Source organism: Euprymna scolopes, chromosome 12 (genome assembly GCF_053919585.1).
Source record: "Euprymna scolopes isolate OS-2025 chromosome 12, ASM5391958v1, whole genome shotgun sequence".
Taxonomy (NCBI): Eukaryota; Metazoa; Mollusca; class Cephalopoda; order Sepiida; family Sepiolidae; genus Euprymna; species Euprymna scolopes.
The window spans coordinates 82738752-82761415 of NC_136493.1; the positions used below are offsets into that span (position 1 = coordinate 82738752).

General features: G+C 32.8%; 1 protein-coding gene across 1 annotated transcript in view; it reads left to right on the forward strand.

The window, feature by feature from the left end:
• The window catches only part of LOC145291381 (dynein heavy chain domain-containing protein 1-like), a 494383-nt gene that overhangs the window by 375645 nt on the left and 96074 nt on the right, over positions 1 to 22664 (forward strand). The window contains exons 79-83 of the mRNA XM_080137171.1: positions 7814 to 7974; positions 11766 to 11960; positions 13776 to 13960; positions 18025 to 18337; positions 19562 to 19806. Of these exons, the coding sequence (XP_079993297.1) occupies positions 7814 to 7974; positions 11766 to 11960; positions 13776 to 13960; positions 18025 to 18337; positions 19562 to 19806 (1099 nt within the window). The remainder of the gene's footprint in view (positions 1 to 7813; positions 7975 to 11765; positions 11961 to 13775; positions 13961 to 18024; positions 18338 to 19561; positions 19807 to 22664) is intronic.

Here is a 22664-nt window from a genome sequence, read left to right on the forward strand (position 1 = left end):
AAGTCACATTTACTTTCTTTTACTTTAAAGCCGAATTCTTGTATTCGAGTAAATACTTGTTTCAAATGTTCCTTATGTTCTTCTAGGGATTTGCTCCTGACAACAATGTCGTCCAGGTATGCACATGCGCACTCAATACCACTTAGCATGGTGTCCATCGCTTGCTGAAAGATGGCAGGCGCTACTTTGATGCCAAAAGGCAATCGGTTGTATTTGTATAATCCCTTATGCATATTGATGCATAGTATTTTTGAGCAATTCTCCTCGACCGGTATTTGCAAATACGCGTCGCTCAAGTCTATCTTGGAGAAGATATTACCCCCATTCAACTTCGTGAATATTTCCTCTGGGCTTGGTAGGGGGTAATGGTGATCTTTTAATAGGGAGTTGACCCCGGTCGAAAAGTCTGCGCACACTCTAACTTCGTCATTCTTTTTCTTTACGTATACGGTGGGGGCTGCCCACTCGTTGTGTTCTATTTTTGATAAAATTCCCGTCTGTTCCAGTCTATTTAATTCTTTATCAATCTTTTCCAGCCCAGCGAACGGAACATTTCGCTTTTTTCTAAAAATTGGGCTGGCGTTTTCTTTAAGTTCAAACGAGGCCTTGAATTTATTGCAGCGACCTAAGTTAGTCGTGAATGCCTCAGGAAATAATTCTTTTAAATCGTCTTTTATATTTACTGTTGTTGGAGAAGAACATTCTAATTTTTTACAGAATGTATTCATTGGCTTATCCCATAGTCCGAATTTCTCAATTAAATCTATTCCAAACAGATTTTCACTATTTTTTAGTACGAATATTTTTAATTTCTTCGAAATCCCTTTCAATTTTATCGGGAGGACAACTTCTCCTTCAAATTTTATACCACCACCAGTTACCGTCCGGGCTGCTTTACTAGTTTTCATCATGGCCGGTTTTCCCAACTTTTTCCACGTATTCAGGTTTATTATAGAAACATCGGAGCCGGAGTTGAGTTGTAACTTTATTGATGTTTTAAATATTTCCACTTTTACGTATTTTCGCCGATCTTTGTCTAATTTTGTATTTGATTTTGTTTGCTGTACTCTCTTTCTGGTGTAATCTTTATATCTGCAGCAATCGCTTTTGTGTCCCACCTTCTTACAAATGTAGCATTTTTTCTTCTTATAAGGACAATCTGATTTCCAATGCTTTTCTGCACATCTCTTACAGTTATATCTAGGAAGAGGCTTGTTATATTCTGTACAATATTTATGGTTATTATCTTTGGAATATCCCGTTCCATTGCTTTTCTTTGTAAAGTTCTTGGTTGGTGCGTATGGTTTTCTAACTTTTCTTACATATGCCACTCCGGATTCTTCTATATTTTTTAAATCCTTTTTTAGTGTAATGGCCCTTTCACAGTCCTCTGCTAGTTTCTGGAGGGTTAAATCTTGCTCAGATTCCAGCTTAGACAACATTCGTCTGCGTATTTCTGCATTTTTCGTGGAAACTAACCCTTGAGCGAAGATTAGACATTTAAAATCTTCTACCGTTAGTTCTGCAAGCTTAAAATTATCGCAGTTTTTATTGACAACTGATGCGTATGTCAAATAATCTTGGTTGTCCATCTTTCTTAGATTCATGCACAGCCATCTTTTATGAAAAAGAGATATATTTGGATTAAATAATTCTTTTAGTAATTTTACAGCTTCCATGAACTCTAATTCCGCAGTTTTTTTAGGTAATATGTAATCTACGAATTTGCTGTGTTCTGATGTACCCAATTTTCTGAGTAAGAGGCTCACTTTCTGATTATTTGGCCAATTTTTACAGTCCAGTTGAAAAACATCCTCGTATCTTGTGTAGTATGCTTCAAAATTCTTCTCTTCCTCAGGCACATAATGAAATGTGTCCATGCTATTAAAAATAGTTGTATGGGAGAAATTAACACTATCGGCATTTTCTCGATTACTCTTTAGTAGTTCCAGTGTTTTAGCAAAACGTTCATCTTGTCTTTCTTCATATTCCAATTGTAGTTTCTTATGCCTTTCTTCCTGTTCCAATTGCAGTTTTTTCTTCTTTAATTGTGCCATTTTCTGCTTTTCTTCTTGTTCCTGCTGCCATTTCAATAATCTGTCCTCTCTCTTTTTCTCGCGGTCAGCCTGTGCCTGCATTTGTGTTTGCAAAAGCTCGTTTTGTGTAGCTTGTCTGCGTTCATCCCGCTCAGCCTGTGCTTGTAAAAATTGCATGAACATTTTTGATAAGTCTTCCATGTTTTTTTTGTTTTTTTTTTTTAGTGTGTAGTTAAAAAAAAAATATTGTACCATGTACAATATACACCGGTTTGGGTTACAACAAAAAAGCAAATTGCTGTAAGCTCCTGTTTTCAATAATAATATCGCTGCTTGCAATAATATATCCTTTCTGCGAGTCACGCTGCAAAAAAAAAAATAAATAAAACAAGTTTATCTGGAATCACGAAATGGAATTGACTTTCCGTTTTTAGGCACTTACTAATAAGTAACACTTTCCACAAAAAAAAAGTTTGGGTTTTTTTTTTTTTTTTCTTTTTTTTTCGAGTCACAATTGAATAAATGTATGCAGTACATTTAGTTCTTTGAGTTTTTTTTCTCTAGTATTTTAGTAATTAAAATACCTCTTAAATTGAGATTACCTTTTTTTTTTTCGTGACGTTTTACTGTATTATCCGTTATTCAGTGACAACTTCAAGAAAAAAAAATCCTTTCCTTGAATTTTAGTTTTAGCTGTGGTATTTCCTTTTAGTACCGACGTCAACCAAAACATTAATTAAAAAGTCCTTTAGTTGTTGTTTTGTTTACGGAGAACAGTAATTAGAATCCACTGGTGAACTTTTTTCGTAGGTTACTTCCTTGCTTTTCGTAATACGGGTCTGACCTGTCGTTTTTGCGACAGAACAAAGTTCGCTTTTCGTTTGCAAGTTGGTCCTTTAGTAAGATTTGCCGTGTAGCGACAAAACAAAAATTCACTTTTACATTCGTTTGCAAGTCGGATTCCTAGAAAACAGCGTAAATTGTCGCTTTTGCCACGTTAGAGTTTTTTTTTTGTTTTTTTTTCACTTGAGTTGAAACTTCTCTTAGCGTAAAATCCGTTTGCTCGTCAACACTTTGCATTCCTTAAAAAAAATGGTCAACCTTTGCGTTGTACTTTTTTCTTTTTTTTTTTTAAATAGTTCTTCGTCAAACTGTTATATTTGACGCTTCATATCTCGTCGCCAACTGTTGTGGTTGCAAGGTTGAACAATAACTAGTAAGGAAATACAATGAAGACGCAAACAACAAGATACCGCAATAATAAGTGTATTAAAGAAAAGGTATATTTACAATATGTACAAATGACGGTGTCGAGTCAGAGAGTCTTGGTGGGAGGACATGTACGCTCTTCGGCGTCACTTCCGGTGGCATTTGAGTAAGACACACCAAGGCCAACCTAGGCTTGCCATTTATAGTGTTATGTTATTCGCATATGCAAATAAGTGGTTGCCACCACAACATATATAAACGCTATATATATATATATATATATATATATATAAACGCTATATATATAAACGCTGTATATATATATATATATATATATATATATATACATATATACACGCTATATTTATATATATATATATACATATATATATACATATATATATATATATATATATATATATATATATATATATATAAAACAAATAATTATTAGATCAGGGTTAAGGTTTCGAATGAAGCAGATTTCATTTTTTTCCATCATATTTTCCCTTTTGGCAATGGTTTCAACCATTTGTTTGATTTAAAATTCGATATTATGCGTAAACGCTTACTTTCTTAAGTGGTCTTATGATTTTGACCAGAACTATATATATATATATATATATATATATATATATATATATATATATATATATATATAGGGTGGACAAAAGTAGGTTTACAGTTATTAAACTACCTTTTATATGGTTGAAGTTACTTAGTTACTTGCTAATTAAAATGTACAAGCAATATAAAATACTCCACAGAGTATAAATCTAATTTACATAAACAGCTTGGGCCCGTTTTTTTTTAATGGACCTGTTAATGGGGAGAACTACCTGAACATGCTTCATGAAGTAGTAGTACCACAACTCAGAACTAAACCTGACTTTGATGAACATTTCTTTCAGCAGGATGAAGCACCACCACATTATGCGTCTAGAGTAAGAGACTACCTTAACAAAGTTTTTCAACAGCGTTGGTTCGGAAGAAGGGGTAGCATCGAATGGCCACCACGTTCACCTGATGGATTCCTTTTTTAGTGGGTGTTGTTAAGAACAAGGTTTATGAGAAGAAACCCAAAACAATAAATGATTTAAAAGATTGCATTCATGTCGCATTCACAGAAATTGATGAAGATCGGAATTTGTGTTGCACTGTGTGTCAGAGTGTCCTGGAGAGATTTGAAGAATGTTGCAATGTTGAAGGACATTTTGAGCATCTGAGAGATGAAATCATTTGTTTTTATGTTAACAGGTATAATGAATTTCCCGCTGTTCTGGTGTCGAATTTTAAATAAATATTTAAACTATTTTAAGTTTTTCAAATAAACTAGTTAAAGAATTTAAAATAATAAATAACTGTAAACCTACTTTTGGGCCACCCTGTATATAAAACATATATATTCACATATATATATATATATACATATATTAGAAACAGGACTGTTACCAAGTATCCAGAAGCTGGGAATATCCCAGAACATTATTTTTCAACATGATAATGCCCCTGCACACACTGCTAAAGTCACAAAATATGGTTTTCTAACAATTCAATTAATGTGATATTTTGGCCAGGTCAAAGCCCCGATTTAAACCCAATCGAGAATATTTGGTCCATGATATCTTGTGCATTGGATGGAAGAACTTTTTCGAACAATGACAAACTTTGGGAAACTGTGTAAAGCGAATGGAAAAGCATCTCCTCTTTACAGTGTTCCACTTTGGTTGAGAGCATGTCTAAAAGGGTTGATCTTTTAAAGAAATCAAACGCGAATACGATTCCATGCTAAGCATTTATAAAAGTAAATATCTTGTTCTGTTATTAGTCTCGTTTAAGTTTCCTTGTTCAATTGTTCTTTGTTCAATATAGCTTTTAGTGTGATAAAATGTATAAAATTTGTTTGGCCCATTTTTTGTTTTTTTGCTCACGAGTGTATATATATAATGAAGATAATGGAAATAGTATTCTGACGAAATAGAGATATAAAAAAGGAACAAACAAAGTTATGTGTTCATCAACGTTTCGTCTTTATTGTGAGACTTCCTCATGATGAATGAAATTAAGAAAACAAAACACCAGTACAAATATTTGAAAATATATCTTTGATGTTATGAAATGTATGACATTTAAGAAACGAAAAAAAATCGTCGGAAATTCAAAAAAGAGGAGGGCATAGCATTGAGTAGATCCATCCATCTATGCGGTATTCTGGTGAGAATATTTGCATGGTTCTGACAGGACTTCATGAGTTTTACATCGATGGTCAATCCATATTTTTTCGCCAGCGATTGCAGGGTTCTTAACCAACGCCTGATAAGTTTCTCACCAGCTGCTCTCACGTTCATACGTGTTTTTCCAGTTAAAGTGTTGAAAATCCACCGATGCCCGTATGCCAAATCAGTGACCATGTGTAATGATGTTGCTTCTCACTGAAGGACCAAGACTCCTTGGAGTGCTGTGTCGAGTTCAGCTTGATTGATGTGTTAAGTATCGTTAGTTGGATGTAGCCAACATACATCCTCAATGACCGTTCCATTCATTTCCATGTCCACTCCTGTGGCTATGCAACTTACATCCACCTAGACTGTAATTTTTTTTACCGTCCATATGCCAGTCTCCTTCAACAGGATTCGCTTCTCATACTTTGCTTAAAGTTTGTGCCAATATGTGACAGAGAGATGCATTCTTGATTCTGTCATCCCAGCCCTTTGTTACTGCAGTTGCTAGGTGCTTGATAAATGCAACTGCTACCCAGAGCCATCCACATTTGGAGAAGTGACCAACGAGTTTCCCACAGAGAGAAAATATGTGCCAACAGGTCAATTCATCAGGGATTTTTGGAATTGGACTTCCTCGTTTCTATCAAGGGTGTCATCTTTTTTCCATACCTGCAAGCCAAGAACTCTGGCTCCATCTCTCAGTTGTACCGGATCCTTGAAAACCAAATCATAGTCTAAAAAATGTTGCTGCATGCATGACGCAGGAACTACACTTTAATTAATGAAAATATTTTCAACATATGCTGATGAGGCGCTTTTGATCACATGGTCTTGAGATACGATAGTGTCGATAACAGACTTCATAATAAGTGGTGCCACATTCAACCCAAATCCCAACCATGTAAGACAAAAGTTTGCCCCTGAAAATAACTGTTTGAAACAGCCATAGCACCTTGTCAACATGGATTTGAAGATATGCATTTCGCAGATGCATAAGTGACACATTGACTCCTTGTCACCGCCACTCTCTTAGTTTTTGCATGCACACTTCCTTCTGCATTGGCAGTGAAAGCATCTACAAACTCGTTCAATTTCTGGTAATCAATCACCAAATGCATCTTCTGCTTCTGCTCCTGCATGGCCGCCATTAAGGGAATTAGACCCTTGGGTGTGCCTACTTTTTCTTTTGAATATGGCCCCAGCCATCTATTCTACTGCCACTGTTAGATCTCGTTCTCATAGGCATCCTTGGCATGACAAGGATCTGTATATTCTTACACATTGTTACTCAGTTCATTGGAAGAATAACTGCCCATTTCTATGAGGCAGTCCATTCTTTGTTACTGCAATCATAAGTCACAAACACACATATATATATATATATATATATATATATATATATATATATATATTTATATATATATATATAGTGGCCAATTCAATGTTCTTCGCCTGATTCCGTGAAATAAACTCCACCCAATTTCTTGATCGCATCAATCTCCAACAGTAGATCAAAGCCTTACAGCTGTTTATTTACGGCCAACGTCTCAATGTCGACAGCTGGAACTTGACCAGTCTCCACATTTATTCTGCTGTATCCTCGACAATTCAATGTGCTTCCATTAGCTGTTAGTACTCCTGCTGACTTCTGCTTCTAAAAGTGACACACACTGCTTTACTCACTAGAGTCTGCGAACACTCAGCATTGATCAATGCTGTGCACTCTTGCCCATCTACACATACTTTCATGGAGGGAAGCTTCTTAGTGTCCAGTTGGTCAGGGCGGAAACTAATGCTAATGCCTGCTCCCCTTCTGCGTTTCCCTGGCACTGCGATGCTATATGTCCAAGGCCGCTGCATCTGAAGCAACATATCTCATGATGGACTTTGTGTATCCAACTGTTTGGCCTCTCTTGGCGATTCTGTAAGCAATCCTTTGCCAAGTGGTTGGGACCATTACACCTGTAACAAGCAAATTTTCTAGTAATTGTGCACTTTTGATTCTGAAGGTGTTCATCTGGCAGAGGTGGTGAGTTATGTATTTTGCGTAATCTAATTTGCATAGAGCTTGCGTTACTCATATGTGATTCTCGAATACAAAAGTGACGTCGCCATTTAAGCTTCCTTTTTTTTTTCTTTTTTTTAATTTTTTTTTTCCTTTAAGCGAATGAACCCCACACCCACACTAGTCAAATAAGCTACGATTTTCCCTACAATGAAAATTCTATTTCAAACTATTAACATGACAGACCAATGAAAATGTTATTTCTAAATTTCTCGTAGAGATGTATCGCCAGAAAATGATTGAGAGAAATACAATTTTCTTGTTTATTTGTTCATTTTCAGAGATCCTCAAAATGAAAGTGCACAAAATACTTTATCACCAGGTGCAATTATGACTGGCTTGCAGACTCGGTGCAATGAATTATCAATGATTGATAAGATATACATTTTGCAGGCAGATGACCCCCTTTTAGATTCCAAAATATGGGATGCCATTAACTATGGTCAGTATAAAGATTCAACATTTCTTCATTCAAACAATCAACATAATTTCGGACTTTCTTCTTTTTTTTGTTTTTATTTTTTGTTAAATCAAAGTGAATTTATTATTTAAAAAAATAAGTAAAACACATTAAATAAATAAAAACAGTTTTTAATTTGGGGAAACGAATCCGTTTTTGTCTTTCAACTGTTTCTTTTCTTGTTACTTTTTTAAAAAAAATTTTTGTTAAATCAAAGTGAATTTATTATTAAAAAAAATAAGTAAAACACATTAAATAAATAAAAACAGTCTTTAATTTGGGGAAACGAATCCGTTTTTTGTCTTTCAACTGTTTCTTTTCTTGTTACTTTTTAAAAAAATTTTTGTTAAATCAAAGTGAATTTATTATTAAAAAAAATAAGTAAAACACATTAAATAAATAAAAACAGTTTTTAATTTGGGGAAACGAATCCGTTTTTGTCTTTCAACTGTTTCTTTTCTTGTTACTTTTTTTAAAAAATTTTTGTTAAATCAAAGTGAATTTATTATTAAAATATAAGTAAAACACATTAAATAAATAAAAACAGTTTTTAATTTGGGGAAACGAATCCGTTTTTTGTCTTTCAACTGTTTCTTTTCTTGTTACTTTTTAAAAATTTTTTTGTTAAATCAAAGTGAATTTATTATTAAAAAAAATAAGTAAAACACATTAAATAAATAAAAACAGTTTTTAATTTGGGGAAACGAATCCGTTTTTGTCTTTCAACTGTTTCTTTTCTTGTTACTTTTTAAAAAAATTTTGTTAACTGAAGTGTTGCTGTTAGTTTGAAAACCATATTGAATCTGGCCTTCATGCCAAGATCACAGTGTAATATCTGTTCTGATGCTGCATTTCACTTTTTCTGTCTCCGGTCAGTGGCGTAGCAATCCTTCATGATTGACACAATTTTTATTTTTGCTTTAATCCAAAGTGCCTCTTTTTGGGGTGTTAGATTTTCTCCACATTAAAAAACGGTCTTGTGTCTAACTCTGCTCTCGTGAAAAGGTAGGTAAGTAAATAGGAACTCTTTAAATACTTGATTAAATTTTCTTGTAGACAATGACATAGTTTCAGTTACAGACAGACACCAAATTTGTGTTTAGCATCATCAACATCTTCAGTTTGATGTTTATCTTACATGCTGGCATGTTGGACGACTTTTAGAAATTGATTTTAATCTTTATAAAGGGACATAAAAGTGATGATACATATATTCCTTTAATATATATATATATATATATATATATATATATATATATATATATATATATATATATATATATATATATATATATATATATGCTAGCAAAAGTACCCGTCGTTGACTGGGTTCAAAAACAGCCTACAGAAAATGGACTCTGATTTATGAAAGTATGATAGGTTATGAAAAGGAAGGGTTATAAATTTGGGTTGAATTTGGGGGTATCAAAACCAAAGCAAAATATGATGAAAGTAAAAATAAAATAGATAAACCCCATAATTTATTATACCATACCTGTTCACACTGAAACACTTATCACAATATTCTGTGGACCTATATTAAAAAACCTTGTTAAACTTTGTGAAATATTTCCATTCTATGGAGGTCAGGTGCGAACGAACACCCCATAATTTTATTGTAGCATATTTCTTCAAACTGAAACAATTATCGAAGTATACTTACGCAGATAGATATGAAAAGTCTTTATTAAAGTGTGTGCCTATTTCCATTCTATGGAGGCCAGACGCGAACGCAGATCCCACAATTTTATTATACCATCCCTATTTAAGTTAAAACATACTTATCAAACTATTCTTATGTACATCTATATCAAAAACACTTGTAAACGTTTTTTTTTAATTTTTAATTTTTTTTATTTCCATACTTTGTGTACCAAGCGCGAACGCAGACCCCACAATTTTAATGGACCACCGTTCTGCAAGATCAAGTATACCCATTCCTGTGTCTCGATACATCTTCTATCATTATATGTAATCAATTTTTTAAAATAGTCAACCATATAGGAGCCTATTCGTGACCACACACACACACACACACACACACACACACACACACACACACACACACACATTCAGCTTTATATATATATATATATATATATATATATATATATATATTAATTAGAATTTTCGGAATTTCAGATGATATTATAATCATTTGCACAGTCAAACAGCAGCTCGCATGAACCATGCAAGCCAACAAACTAGAAGTCCAAGACTCAAGTTCCGACATTATTTGGGATCATCAGCTGAACATATCCGACCTCGGGATTCAAAATCGAATCGCTTGCATGCAAAGCAAATACCCTGCCACCTGACTAATCACGCCACACAAGAAAGTTTATTAGCTAACACAGATTAAGCAAACTTATATATATATATATATATATATATATATATATATATATATATATATATATATATATATATATATATATATAAAAGGTATACAGATATTCCAACGATAGAAAAACATGTATGTTTGAAGGAGTGAGGCCATCAACATTTGTTGTGTTTCTTATATACTTCTTTTATTAATTGATATTTTCATTTTTTTTATATAGACACCAAACATAGTTTATTGGACTAATATTCAATTACGTAGAATCATTTATCCTCAATAACATGAGAACAAACATAAATTAGTTAAAAGTTCAACTAGTAATAATTGATGATGTATGTACAATTGAGCGTGTGTCCATGTGTGTGTATATGATATTTATCCAAATATATCACACGCACACACTCTTCAAACACATGAACACGTTCTCAATTGCACGCAAACGTACACGCACACTTATGAAACAAAGCAACCACAGAAAAACATGCACACACACCTCCAATCAAGGAAAAGGAATGAAAAAATGAAAAATAAACAAAAAATGAAAAATAAACAACAACGACGCACCCACGACTCTAATTTCTACTGAATGAACTTGATCTGGTCTCAACAGAATTAAGGGTCAGCAATAATTGAGTTAGAAGATACTGTCCATTTCGTGAGAAGAACATTAATTTGCAGAATGACTTCTCCAATTTTTTTCAACAAAATATTTGATGAGAACATAAAAAATTTATATATATATATATATATATATATATATATATATATATATATATAGCCTTGGAAAGTATCGCTGAATAGTTTTACTTACATGAAAAAACAATAGTACCAATGTTCTTAAAGGGATCATCAGTTCTTTACCATGAAACTTTGTTTCGAGGATTTAAAAATAAAACAGTATATTAAATCATGGCTCCCCAGCAGTGTTGATCAAACATCACCTCCCTTAAAACACATGAACAAAATCATTTTAATATTGGATCTTTTTTTTTCTTCCAGATAAATTTAGGCTAACCAATTCATGTCCTTTAAAAAAAAAATATTCCTTACCTGTGTCCTCCGTCCCTTTCTCCACTAATTTATGCGCCTATTTACAAAATACTATTTTTATATAGTGTTTGGTTGAATCCATTCTACTACTTACCTCCCCCCCTTCTTTGTTTTTATATATTTACATTCTTATCAACTCATATATATATATATATATATATATATATATATATATATATATATATATATATATATGCATGCATCATTATTGAATTGGAAGAATGCACATTTATTTAAAATGTTATAAAGCATACAGGTTCTTGTTTAGGATTCTCTCTATATTAAATAATAACAAGAAGAATATGCAATAGACTGGAATAAATCATATGTGATAATTGTGTTCTTTTCGTTTCTTCTTTTTTTCTATTATTACCTGCAGGTTTCCTTCTGCTGGTCACTCATGTTGGCCACCAACCTTTGAATCAGACACTCCGCTGGCTCCTTTCTTGCTACAAAAGCCAAACAACAGAGTTCGAAAACACGCAAGCCGTATTGAAAAGCCACAAATTGACTTACCCTTGTCACAAAGACTTCTATCTTTTCCTATCCACCAATGTACCTCTCGATATCCATGGTAAGCCATGCTTTTTTCCATGCTTTTTTATAACTCAGTTATCTGCTTCTCTTTGGTTTTTATGGCATATCAACCCGTTTTAGATTATTTAATGCAAAAGCCCAACACCTGTTGTAGACAATTTATTGAATGCAAGTTGCTGTTTTTACTAATTGGTAGGAAATTGCAGATTCATAGCGTTCAGTTTAAGTGTGTATGCGATGGAGTTGCAATTATCTAGAGCAAGTGTTGTCAAACTCTAGCCCGTAAAATCTGGCTTGCCAGATTCAAATTTGTGAATAGCTGCTTAAAATTAAAATTAATTTGAAAATTAAGAATAATTAATCTTGTTCGCCATGACACCAGATATGATAAATGAAAACATCGAACGAAAAACAATGATTATGACTTTTATTTTAACGTTGCTGATGATAATGTTATTTTTTTTAATTATTAGAAATAAATTAATTTTACATATTTTGAAAAACAAAAGCCACAACTTGAATTATTATAGGTTTAAGTGTTTGTTTGTTTACTGTAAACACATTTTAAGTGCACGATAGTATATTTGCTTGGGTCTACAAAAGTTGTACTTTTTTTTTAATCTTTTGAGATGAGGCTTCATAATTTGTGCATTCATTTTTTGTGAACTCTTATCCTCATCTTCATAGTCATTATTGTTTTACCGCGTTACAGCCAAATCACCCTCTAACCTGTGATTAGTCGCGATGGGATAGGAATGCTGAGTAACCTTCGGGGTCTGTGGCCTAGATAGAGGCATTGAGTTTCTACAGTTCTAATAATAGAAAAAAGAAGAAACGGAAAGAACACAATTATCTGAAGATAGTTGTTTCAATCCTACTCAAGCAGGCCAGAGGATTAGTTGGCCAAAAAGTTATACGACAACAACTATGGAAGTCAGTAATTACTGGGGATAAGTTATAAGACTTGTCACAGTTAATCATCTGAAGAAGACCAGAGGATGGTTGGCCAAAACGACAATTATAAAGATGGGGACAACAGTCTGCAAAACAATGAATACTGCAGAAGTTGGACGTATAATGCTTTTCTTTTATTTAGTTCATTAATTGCCAGGAGAAAAACGGTGGCGTTACTACGACGACTTTCTGCATGCGTAAGGTGGCATAATTTCACCATACATTTTCGGATGGCTTTTATGCATAATTGTATGAATCCTCGACATGCTACAAAGAAATATATGTTTAGAATAATTGGTGGTTTGTATATCTTTTTTACTAGAAAAATAGATAAACGAATGAAGTTTTTTTTTATTGCAAACTGAAACCAATATTCTGTACAAAATGTGGTTCCGTAATTCGAAGAGAATTGTTTTTCTTAGAATTTAATATCACACATGAACTATAATGATTAAACTTTAATGACAGAAGTAAATTCGATTCTATCATGGCTTTCTAGTTACCAGTTTAAAGGCTTTAAAACTACTTTCAAATTTCCAAACGGAAAAGGGTCATTATATAAACAGATGTCAGCCATATTTTTTTTTATTTTTTAACAATGAATAAAATGATTGTGTTTTGATTATCGTATCATTTTGAAACTTGAAAGTGATTTTTACATCTTAAAACTGACAAATAGAACTAACATTAATCATGGTAAAGGTCAAATATTGCAGTTCAGTTGTGCTCCTAAAGTAAACGAAGACAAATTTCCAACAAAACCTTTGCCGTGGAACTCCAAATGTTTTTCCTGAAGGGAATTTGTTTTAAACTTTTCCGACATTATTTTCCATTATTTGTTTCGTTTTCAATTCAACATTTTTGGGATCTTTGTTTTTTGTATTTATTGTTGCCACAGGTTATAACTATGAATACTTACCTTTGAACGAGATGAATATTATTGATATGTCACTCAGCAATGAAGCCGTCATGAACCGCATACTTTATGAGACGTTGCACTTGGAACGCTTTGACTTTGAAAGAGAAAGACGAGCAAATGAAACAGACATCAGACAACACAGGCAACAACTTTTCCATGAAATTGTATGTTAACTTTTTGCTGTTTATTTTTTTTTTCTTTATTTATTTTTCAGTTTACAAATATTAGACTTTAATTTTCACACTAGTTAGTAGAAGCATTGAACACTCATTGGTGTCTCATATGTGTGTGCGTGCGTGTGCGTGCGTGTGCGTGTGTAAGAATAACCGTTTAATTACATTCCAACATGTATTTTTCCTGCAAAACAGCTCCTCCTCAAGCATATTACAATTTCGGTCATTTTTTTGCAGATCAGTTTCGTTATGTAGAAACAAACGGTTATTATTATATTAGCACCGTCTTTTTTCGTGCATATATTCTTCAGAAAAATGAGAAATTCTTTGCTTAGGTAGAAAAACATGCATGACAATATAATACTAGAGGAGCTGTTTTGCATGACAAATAAATATTTGGATCTTGGAATGTAACTATACTGTTATTCTCTGCACTGTTGTTATGTACTCTATTGTTATATTCTCTGCACTGTTGTTATGTACTCTATTGTTATATTTAACATACATTGAGCCTCTATACAAAAAGGATTGGTATACACAAAGGGTTAATTATACTTAAAAAAACATGTTTTATCAAAACAATATGTGTGTGTGTTTTATTTACATAAAGTTTAGATGAGATAAGTCATTGGTACCGTCGGTTTCAAACCTGATAATTAGGGACCGTTTAGATGCCCATATCAAGCTCCCTTTAGCCGATACTCATCTCTTTTTTCTTTAATTTAAAATTTAAATAAAAATGTAAATTTGTTTTTTAAGTTAGGTTTTATCTTTTTTACTCTCTCAGTTTATAAAGCGTGCTTGAGAGCTTGATAGCTTGATATGGGTATCTGAAACGGTCTCTAATTATCAGGTTTGAAACCGACGGTACCGATGACTTATCTCATCTAAACTTTATGTAAATACAACATAAATAATACGCTCTTATTTTCGGATTTTTCCTTATAATAAAACACTCTGCTGGAATCCTTTTTTTCCAAAAAATATAACTAATTATATATATATATATATATATATATATATATATATATATATATATATATATATATATATATATATATATATATATAGCAAAAAGGGTAATTAGTAAAAACCCGAAAAAGGTGCTCAGTACTATTGCAGGGCAAGCATATATTTTTTTTTATTCTATTACTGTTTTATCTGTTTAGTTACACGTTTCTTTCTGTTCTGTTACCGAATCATACCAACGATCCAGTAACTTCGTCAGACTTGAACAGAAGTGGTTATTATGATTTGGAAAGACGATATTAGAAGAAGATGAAAGAAAAAAAAAGGGAGATCTCAATTTTGATCTGACAACATTTACGTTTTAAGATTTAATAATTAAATAAATAAATAAATAAATAAATAAATAAATGAGCAGCGAACAGGGGTGAACTTGAGTTTAAAGACTTTAGCCAGATACGACACGGATTTGGAGTTTAGGGAGAGGGGAGAGAGAGAGAAAGAGAGGAAGAGGGGTAGGTGGAGAGAGAAAAAGAGAGAGATGAGTGCTGAATGGAGAAAGGGAAATACAAGTGAAACAGGTGGGTAGTTATCACTATTGGGCTGTCGGGTTGTTTTCGCGGTGTCATATGGAATTTGACACGTTAAGGATTTACGCGGATTGGGGGTGCTTGTTCAGAGTAACTAAGATGCAAAACCCAAGTTACATCCGATTTAAGTGAATTACCTATTTAAATGCATTTGCTGTAAAGGATCTTTAAGAAATTAAGTAATTTAAATTAAATTAAAAATTGCCGGGCATAGATTGAATAGGTATAAAATTATAAAATATGTATGTAGGTAGATATAGGTAGTAGTAGTAGTAGTAGTAGTAGTAGTAGTAGTAGTAGTAGTAGTAGTAATAATAATAATAATAATAATAATAATAATAATAATAACAACAACAACAACAACAACAATAATAATAAATAGATCTAGAAAAGTAATTTGGTTTAAAAAAAAAAAACCCGTGTCAATATAATGGTCAAAACCAAACTAGGCAAAAAATGTTTTCAACTTATAAACACCCACTTCCCACCTAATCACACACTACATGAAATCTTTAATAAAAACACAATTAAACTTAGCTACAGCTGTACTGATAAGTTGGAAAAATAATCAAGAAACATAATAGGAAGATACTTAACATGGATAAAAATACAAACAACACTAACAATACTAATTGTAATTGCACCAACAAATCGGAATACCCACTTAATCAACAATGTCTACTAACAGAAGTAGTATATAAAGTTACAATTGCTTCCACAGAAAACCCAAACAACAAAAAATACTACATTGGCCTGGCCGGCACCTCTTTTAAAGACAGATTTAGAGTACATAAATGCTCATTTACAAACCTCAACCGTCCTAACAAAGCCTCACTAACTTCCCACTATCTACATCTAATCCAAAATAACCGTACACCAACTAATACTTGGGAAATCCTCCAAAAATCTAGCATATGTAAATCTTTAAATTCTCCATGCCTCCTTTGCCTAAACGAAAAACTTTTTATCTCTAATTTTAAAGATAGAGATAAATTACTAATAGGAAACACGAAACTACCATAAACTGTCGGCATTACAAATCTCACCTCCTTAACAACTATGCACCTTTCTGAAACATCCTCCAGACAAGGTTTTTAATCTGCCAAACCATACACCCAGTACAACCATTTATCACATACAACTGATTACTGTAGCATCTACACACTTAAACCCTCTTACCCCATTCTCCCTATACCAGATCCTACCCTACCCTTTCACCATACCCCCTAAATCCAACAAAATAATCTATACCTCCGAATATTACCAATTTAAACTCCACTTAACTTTCTACCATACAATTACCTGGTAATCTATGTCCATTGCCGTTTTGAGTTAAATTTACACATCTATTCCCAAAACAATTTCGCCAGTTTGTTGGAAAATATTGTGTTTATATACATGTGTATATTTCTTATTATATAGATATTCCCATATAAGTACGGGCATGGAATAGGTTATAATGTATTTATAATGTAGTTAAAATCAAATATATCAACCTAGGGCCATAAGTAAAATATTTAACCTCCATAAAACTACCCTAGACCTCTCCCCAAACTCTATAATTATACATACACAGGACCACCATTCCACCCAACTATTAACCATCTATTAAGCATCTAGAACCAATACTTCCTCCCTACTTGCTAGGAATATAGCCTAAAACCCTCCTGAGTACTTATAAATTTATTATATTACCAATTCACCTACTTATTTATGCATTTATAAGTGTGTTTCATTTTTATTGTTTTACTTGAGAGTCACTACTTCTGAGGGCTAAAGGCCATTCGAGGATAAGGGTTAATGAATTTCAACACATTTCCCCTTACACACCATCAAAGCCAACGTCAAACCTAATTCCCGTCCACAGGTCTATGGTGTTTACTGCTGGTCTCAGGACTGGCTGCTCATAATTATTTTAATCACTGCAGACCAATATATGTGGTCTGCGTTCATTCGAGATGCTGTGTGTTTACTGGCAGGAGCTGGCTCAACCGATCCTGGATGAATGTCACCAAGTCAAATCTCTGCATGCTTAACATCAAATGTGATTCTATGAACAGAGTTCCTTTTAAAGAACTTCCTATCTGTGGAACACACTACCAGCGGATTGCTTCACTGCAGGCTACAATATAGTCATATTTGAATGCAATATATAAAAACACGTCATAAACCGTCCTCATAAGTAATCAAGTTTTTATTTCATTCATCATTTTCAATCCTTTCATAATATTCTTTATCATTCAAATGACAATTTATCCATCTTATTCTACCATTATCCTCGCATAGCTTTTTGCTTTGATAAGTGGTGCTTCATCTTTTTACTAAATAAAAAAAAGCCAAAAAAATATTTTAAGAAAATCTTCATTGATTGTAACTTTATTTCTCTCTGTATAAATTGTATAAATTTGGACCGAATTGAACAATGTTATTATAACAATACTAAAACAAAATTGCTTCATGATCTTTTCTTCTCTATCGCGAAGTTTCTTTTTTATGAAGGCACTTATTCGTGAAAAGACGATGAATTTAGAAGGCCCTTTGATTGAAGACAAAACGATTCTAGAATCATTGTTGGCCTGTCAGAGAAATGTTGAAAGGAATCGCCTAATATTAGATGAGAGATGTTCTAAGGTACGTCACCTCGAGGAAACCTATGCTCCTTATGTTCCGATGGTCATAGAAGTCGCTACAATCTACCGGTCACTCAAAAATATCGGCCGAATTTACCCGTGTTATTATATTTCTTTTGCCACGTTCATCAAGCTGTTCATGAATGGATTGCAAAGCCGCACACGCAATTTCGGCGAAGCAGGTAATTTAATACGATTTTTTTCGTTTTTTTTTTTTTATTATATGAAATGTAAATCTGAAAAAGAAAATGAAAATAAGATTTATTTAAACCATTTTTCTTCTTTCAAAATCATGTTCGTATTTGAATGCATACAACAATAAAGAAAAATAAATACAACTAAATGTACAGGGTGGACAATTTAAAAATTTCCCATCATTTTTGTTCATCAGTTTTAGTAAATTTTGTTTTCACTATTTTCTAATTTTAATACATAAAACTTCATGTATACTTTCTTCTAATTTCTACAGCAACACTACTTGTCTACCCACCCATATCTACTTTAGCAACGGCCATCCTTCCAATTTTTACAGCAACACTACTTATATATCCTTCCATGTCCACTTCAGCAATGGTCTCTCTCTCTTCCAATTTCTGCAACAACACTATTTGTCATCTTTTTACAATGTTGGTTGCATTTTGCTATTTTTGTACACCAAATTTTAATCTTTTTTTTTTTAATTGAATTTTGATTGAGACAGTTCTATTTCCGATATATTAGAAGCTGGAATTAGCTATATAGTTCATTTTACATTTCGTTTGCATCCAATTTAAAATAATCAAAATTACAAATAACACTATGCAAGTTTTTTCCACAAACGAAGAATGCTTGCTCATATTTAAGATCCTAGTGTTTTGAGAGTCAAGTATCATGACATGGAAGCAACATTAAAACTATATACACATTTATCCATAGATAAATTCTGGATGGATGTTAAGTGAGTGAGGGAGCAGGTTTAGACCATTCTTTTAAAATTATTACCTTTTTTTCACAAGAAGTCAGTTTTTCACTTCATAATCTTGCAAGTCTATCTCAAGGATATTATGATGTCTAAAATATTGTGTAAAACTTCTTTGGAAAAAAGTTTAAGCAACCTTTATTGTTGAAATTCTTCAGCAATCAACCTTGTTTCGATAAGAGAATGAAAAGAAATATATCAGTGAAAAGGATTTAAACTTGCTTCAGCCAATTTCATAAGTTCTGATGCTATCGAAATGTTGTAGAAGGCTAACTTAATAAAATAAGATTTTCACATCATTTTTTTTTAAATATTTACCATTGATATTGAAAACTAAACAATGTTTTTAAAACTTTATTCCTACATTTTTGTTAAACATTGTGTTTGTATAATTAAAGAAATAATTGACTGCATTTGTAATGTATTTACTATTTGTGATTTCGTTTAGGTGACCCTAGATCGAGAGCAAGCGAATTATTGAACGCAACAACAATGTCTATATTTAACGTGGTGTCCATCATGATGTTTGAAGAGCATTTAACTGTGTTTTATTTGGGCTTCACTTTGGAGAGATTTTTGCAGAACAAGATGGCAACTGAAATAGAAATTGGGATTTTTGTCAATGGCTTCAACGTTAAAAGGAATCACATTGATTCACTGCTCGTTGGAAAAGCTAGCTGGATTCCGGAACAGGTAATTATTTTGCAACCGAAAATTAATATTTTCTAACGTTTGGCACAAGTGCAACACAATAAACCTTCAAACCATTTGTTTGGTTTTACTGTTTTGTTACATATTCGTTCAAAATGTCTATTGTAAATAATTCATTAAAGATGAACAGCTATTTGACCTATTCTTAGGAGAAACTCTGTGTGGGGGAGGGGCACGAGCGTGCGCGCGTGCGTGTGATTTTTACATGGTTTTAATGTGTAAATGGATTATTGGAAAGAAATAGGTTAAAAGATGCATCTACTATGATGAACGGTGACTAATGCTCTTTTTACTAATTGGATATTTTATGAATTGGATATTTTGTGAATTGGATATTTTGTGAATTGGATATTTAGTTCATCCAAATAGTTGGTGCTGTTGACATATTTGCATAGGCTTTATGAACCTTCATTTCACTATAGCAATACAACGATATTAAGAGCAAAATAAAGCATGGTGTGAAAGTTAGAGTAAAACTATTAGAATAGACAAGAAAACAAAAAGGGATTTAAAAAAAAAAGTACTCAATAAATAAATGTTACCAAAGCCAATATAAGTTACTCTTCTACCTACCTGGATAAGCTTTTGATGTTTTAACTTATTTTAAAGAGTTTTTTTTTAATCTGAAACACAAGTATGGCCGAATGCTTAAGATAGAATGGCAATAAAATGGCGGATATAAGGCTGTCATTTTTGGAATATCAATAATCGCTAAAAACTTGAAAATAAAATAAAATTCTAATAGAAACCCTAACCCAATAGTGTGTCAGTTGTGTTCATCAGTATAGAAAATAACTTATCTTGCATTTGGTAATATTTATTTGTTGTATAATTGTTTCTGGACTACTTTTTCGTTCTGTTGTCTGCACTAATAAATGCCCAAACTGTCTTTATTACTGTCTAAATTAGCGACCTTTTTTACAAGTCTATGTTGTCTGCAGTATGATTTGCATGATGACGTTGTTAACAAATGAAAATCAACCAGATAGATGTCCGCCTGCTAATCAGACTATTAACTATCAGCTAATCAGGATCAATATATACACATACATGTATTGATATAAAGTATGAATTGCATAGATTCATACTTTTTTACTTTATTAACAATTCAACTCAGGTTTACTCAGGCCCTATGTACTGTTCATAACTTTATGTGCATATGTATATATACATATTAAAAAGTTTGACTCACGTCCAGATACATCTAAAATTTCAAGTGTTTAGACCCAAAATTGATGAAGGAGTTTGGTAGAGTCTTAAAAATCAACTCTTTCAACTTTGATCTCGTGGCAGCCAAAATTTCGTCCAAAAACTAATTAAAAAGCTTGCTACATGTCTGAATACTCTTTATGTAAAATTTCAAATGTTTAGACCCGAAATTGGGTGCAGAGTTTGTTAAAGGTTAAATCTTTTAAACTTTGACCCCTTGATAACCAAATTTTCGGCCAAAAACCCAAAAAGCTTACCTTATGTCTGAATACACTTTATGTAAAATTTCAAATGTTTAGAGCAAAACTGGCTTAGTAATTTGGTAGAAACCGCAGAGGTAAAAAGTTTTTAAAGATTTGACCCCAATTTTGACCCCGGACATTTATTGTTTTGGGCTCAAATCAAATTAAAATGTTTGACCGATGCCCAAGTAACCTACATCTAAAATTTCAAGTGTTTAGACCCAAAATTGGTGGAGGAGTTTGGTAGAGTTTTCAAAGGTCAAATCGTTAAACTTTGAGCCCTTGACAGCCAAATTTCTGGCCGAAACCGATTCAAAAAGATTTTCCAAAATCTCAATACTCCTTATGTCAAATCATGAGTCTGTAGACTGAAAATTAACAGAGTTATTTGGTAGGGAAACGCACACACACACACACACACACGCACACGCACAATTTCATTTTCATAGATATATAGATAAAGTGCTGACAGCTTAAAAGTAGGCGGAAGATTTTATTTATTTTTTATTTAAAGACAAACTAAATAATGTGGGGGAATATTTTGAGTTGGTATAAAAGATGCACGTGAAATCTATTTGATTGACACATGAAATTGATAAAATTTGAGATTACTGAACTCATCTTGCCAATTTAATAGTCTATCAAAGCTGCCATTATACAACAAATCTCTGTGATGCGTCTTTTCATATATTATATTATTTCTTTTATATATATACTAGCGGGGGGGGGGTAGCCGGCATTGCCCGAGTGTTTGGAGGTGTGTGTGGTTGTTAATGAAAACCTAAGAATAAGGGAAGTAAAAAAAGAAAACCGAAAAACGAACGTTAAAACTTATCTGAAAAATAAAGCGGGGGGGGGGGGGGTACCCGGGCGGTGAGTAATCAAAACATCGAAAAAAAAAACCAGAAAAACGAACGTTAAAACTTAAGCGGCGGGGTACCCGGGCGGTGGGGGGGGATCAAAACAGCGAAAAAAAAACACAAAAAAAAACTAACGTAAGGCAAACGAACGATGTTAAATGTAAAAATCGAAAAAATAAAAAGAAAACAGAAAAACGAACGTTAAAACTAACCCCCCCCCCAAAAAAAAAAAGACACGTGAAAAATGGCTTAAATAAACCTGTTTTGACATTAAAATTTAAAAAATCGGTGGGTACCCGGGTGTTTTTGTGTGTGTGTCGTCGGTCGGTGGTGGGGGTGTTAATGAAAACCTAAGAATAAGCGAAGTAAAAAAAAAAAAACAGAAAAACGAACGTTACGTGAAAAATGGCTTAAATAACCCTGCTTCAGTATTTAAATTTAAAAAATCGAAAAAAAAAAAAACACATCTCACACCACGATTCGAACCCAAAATGTTTAGATAATGACCCAATGCTCTAACAAACTGAGC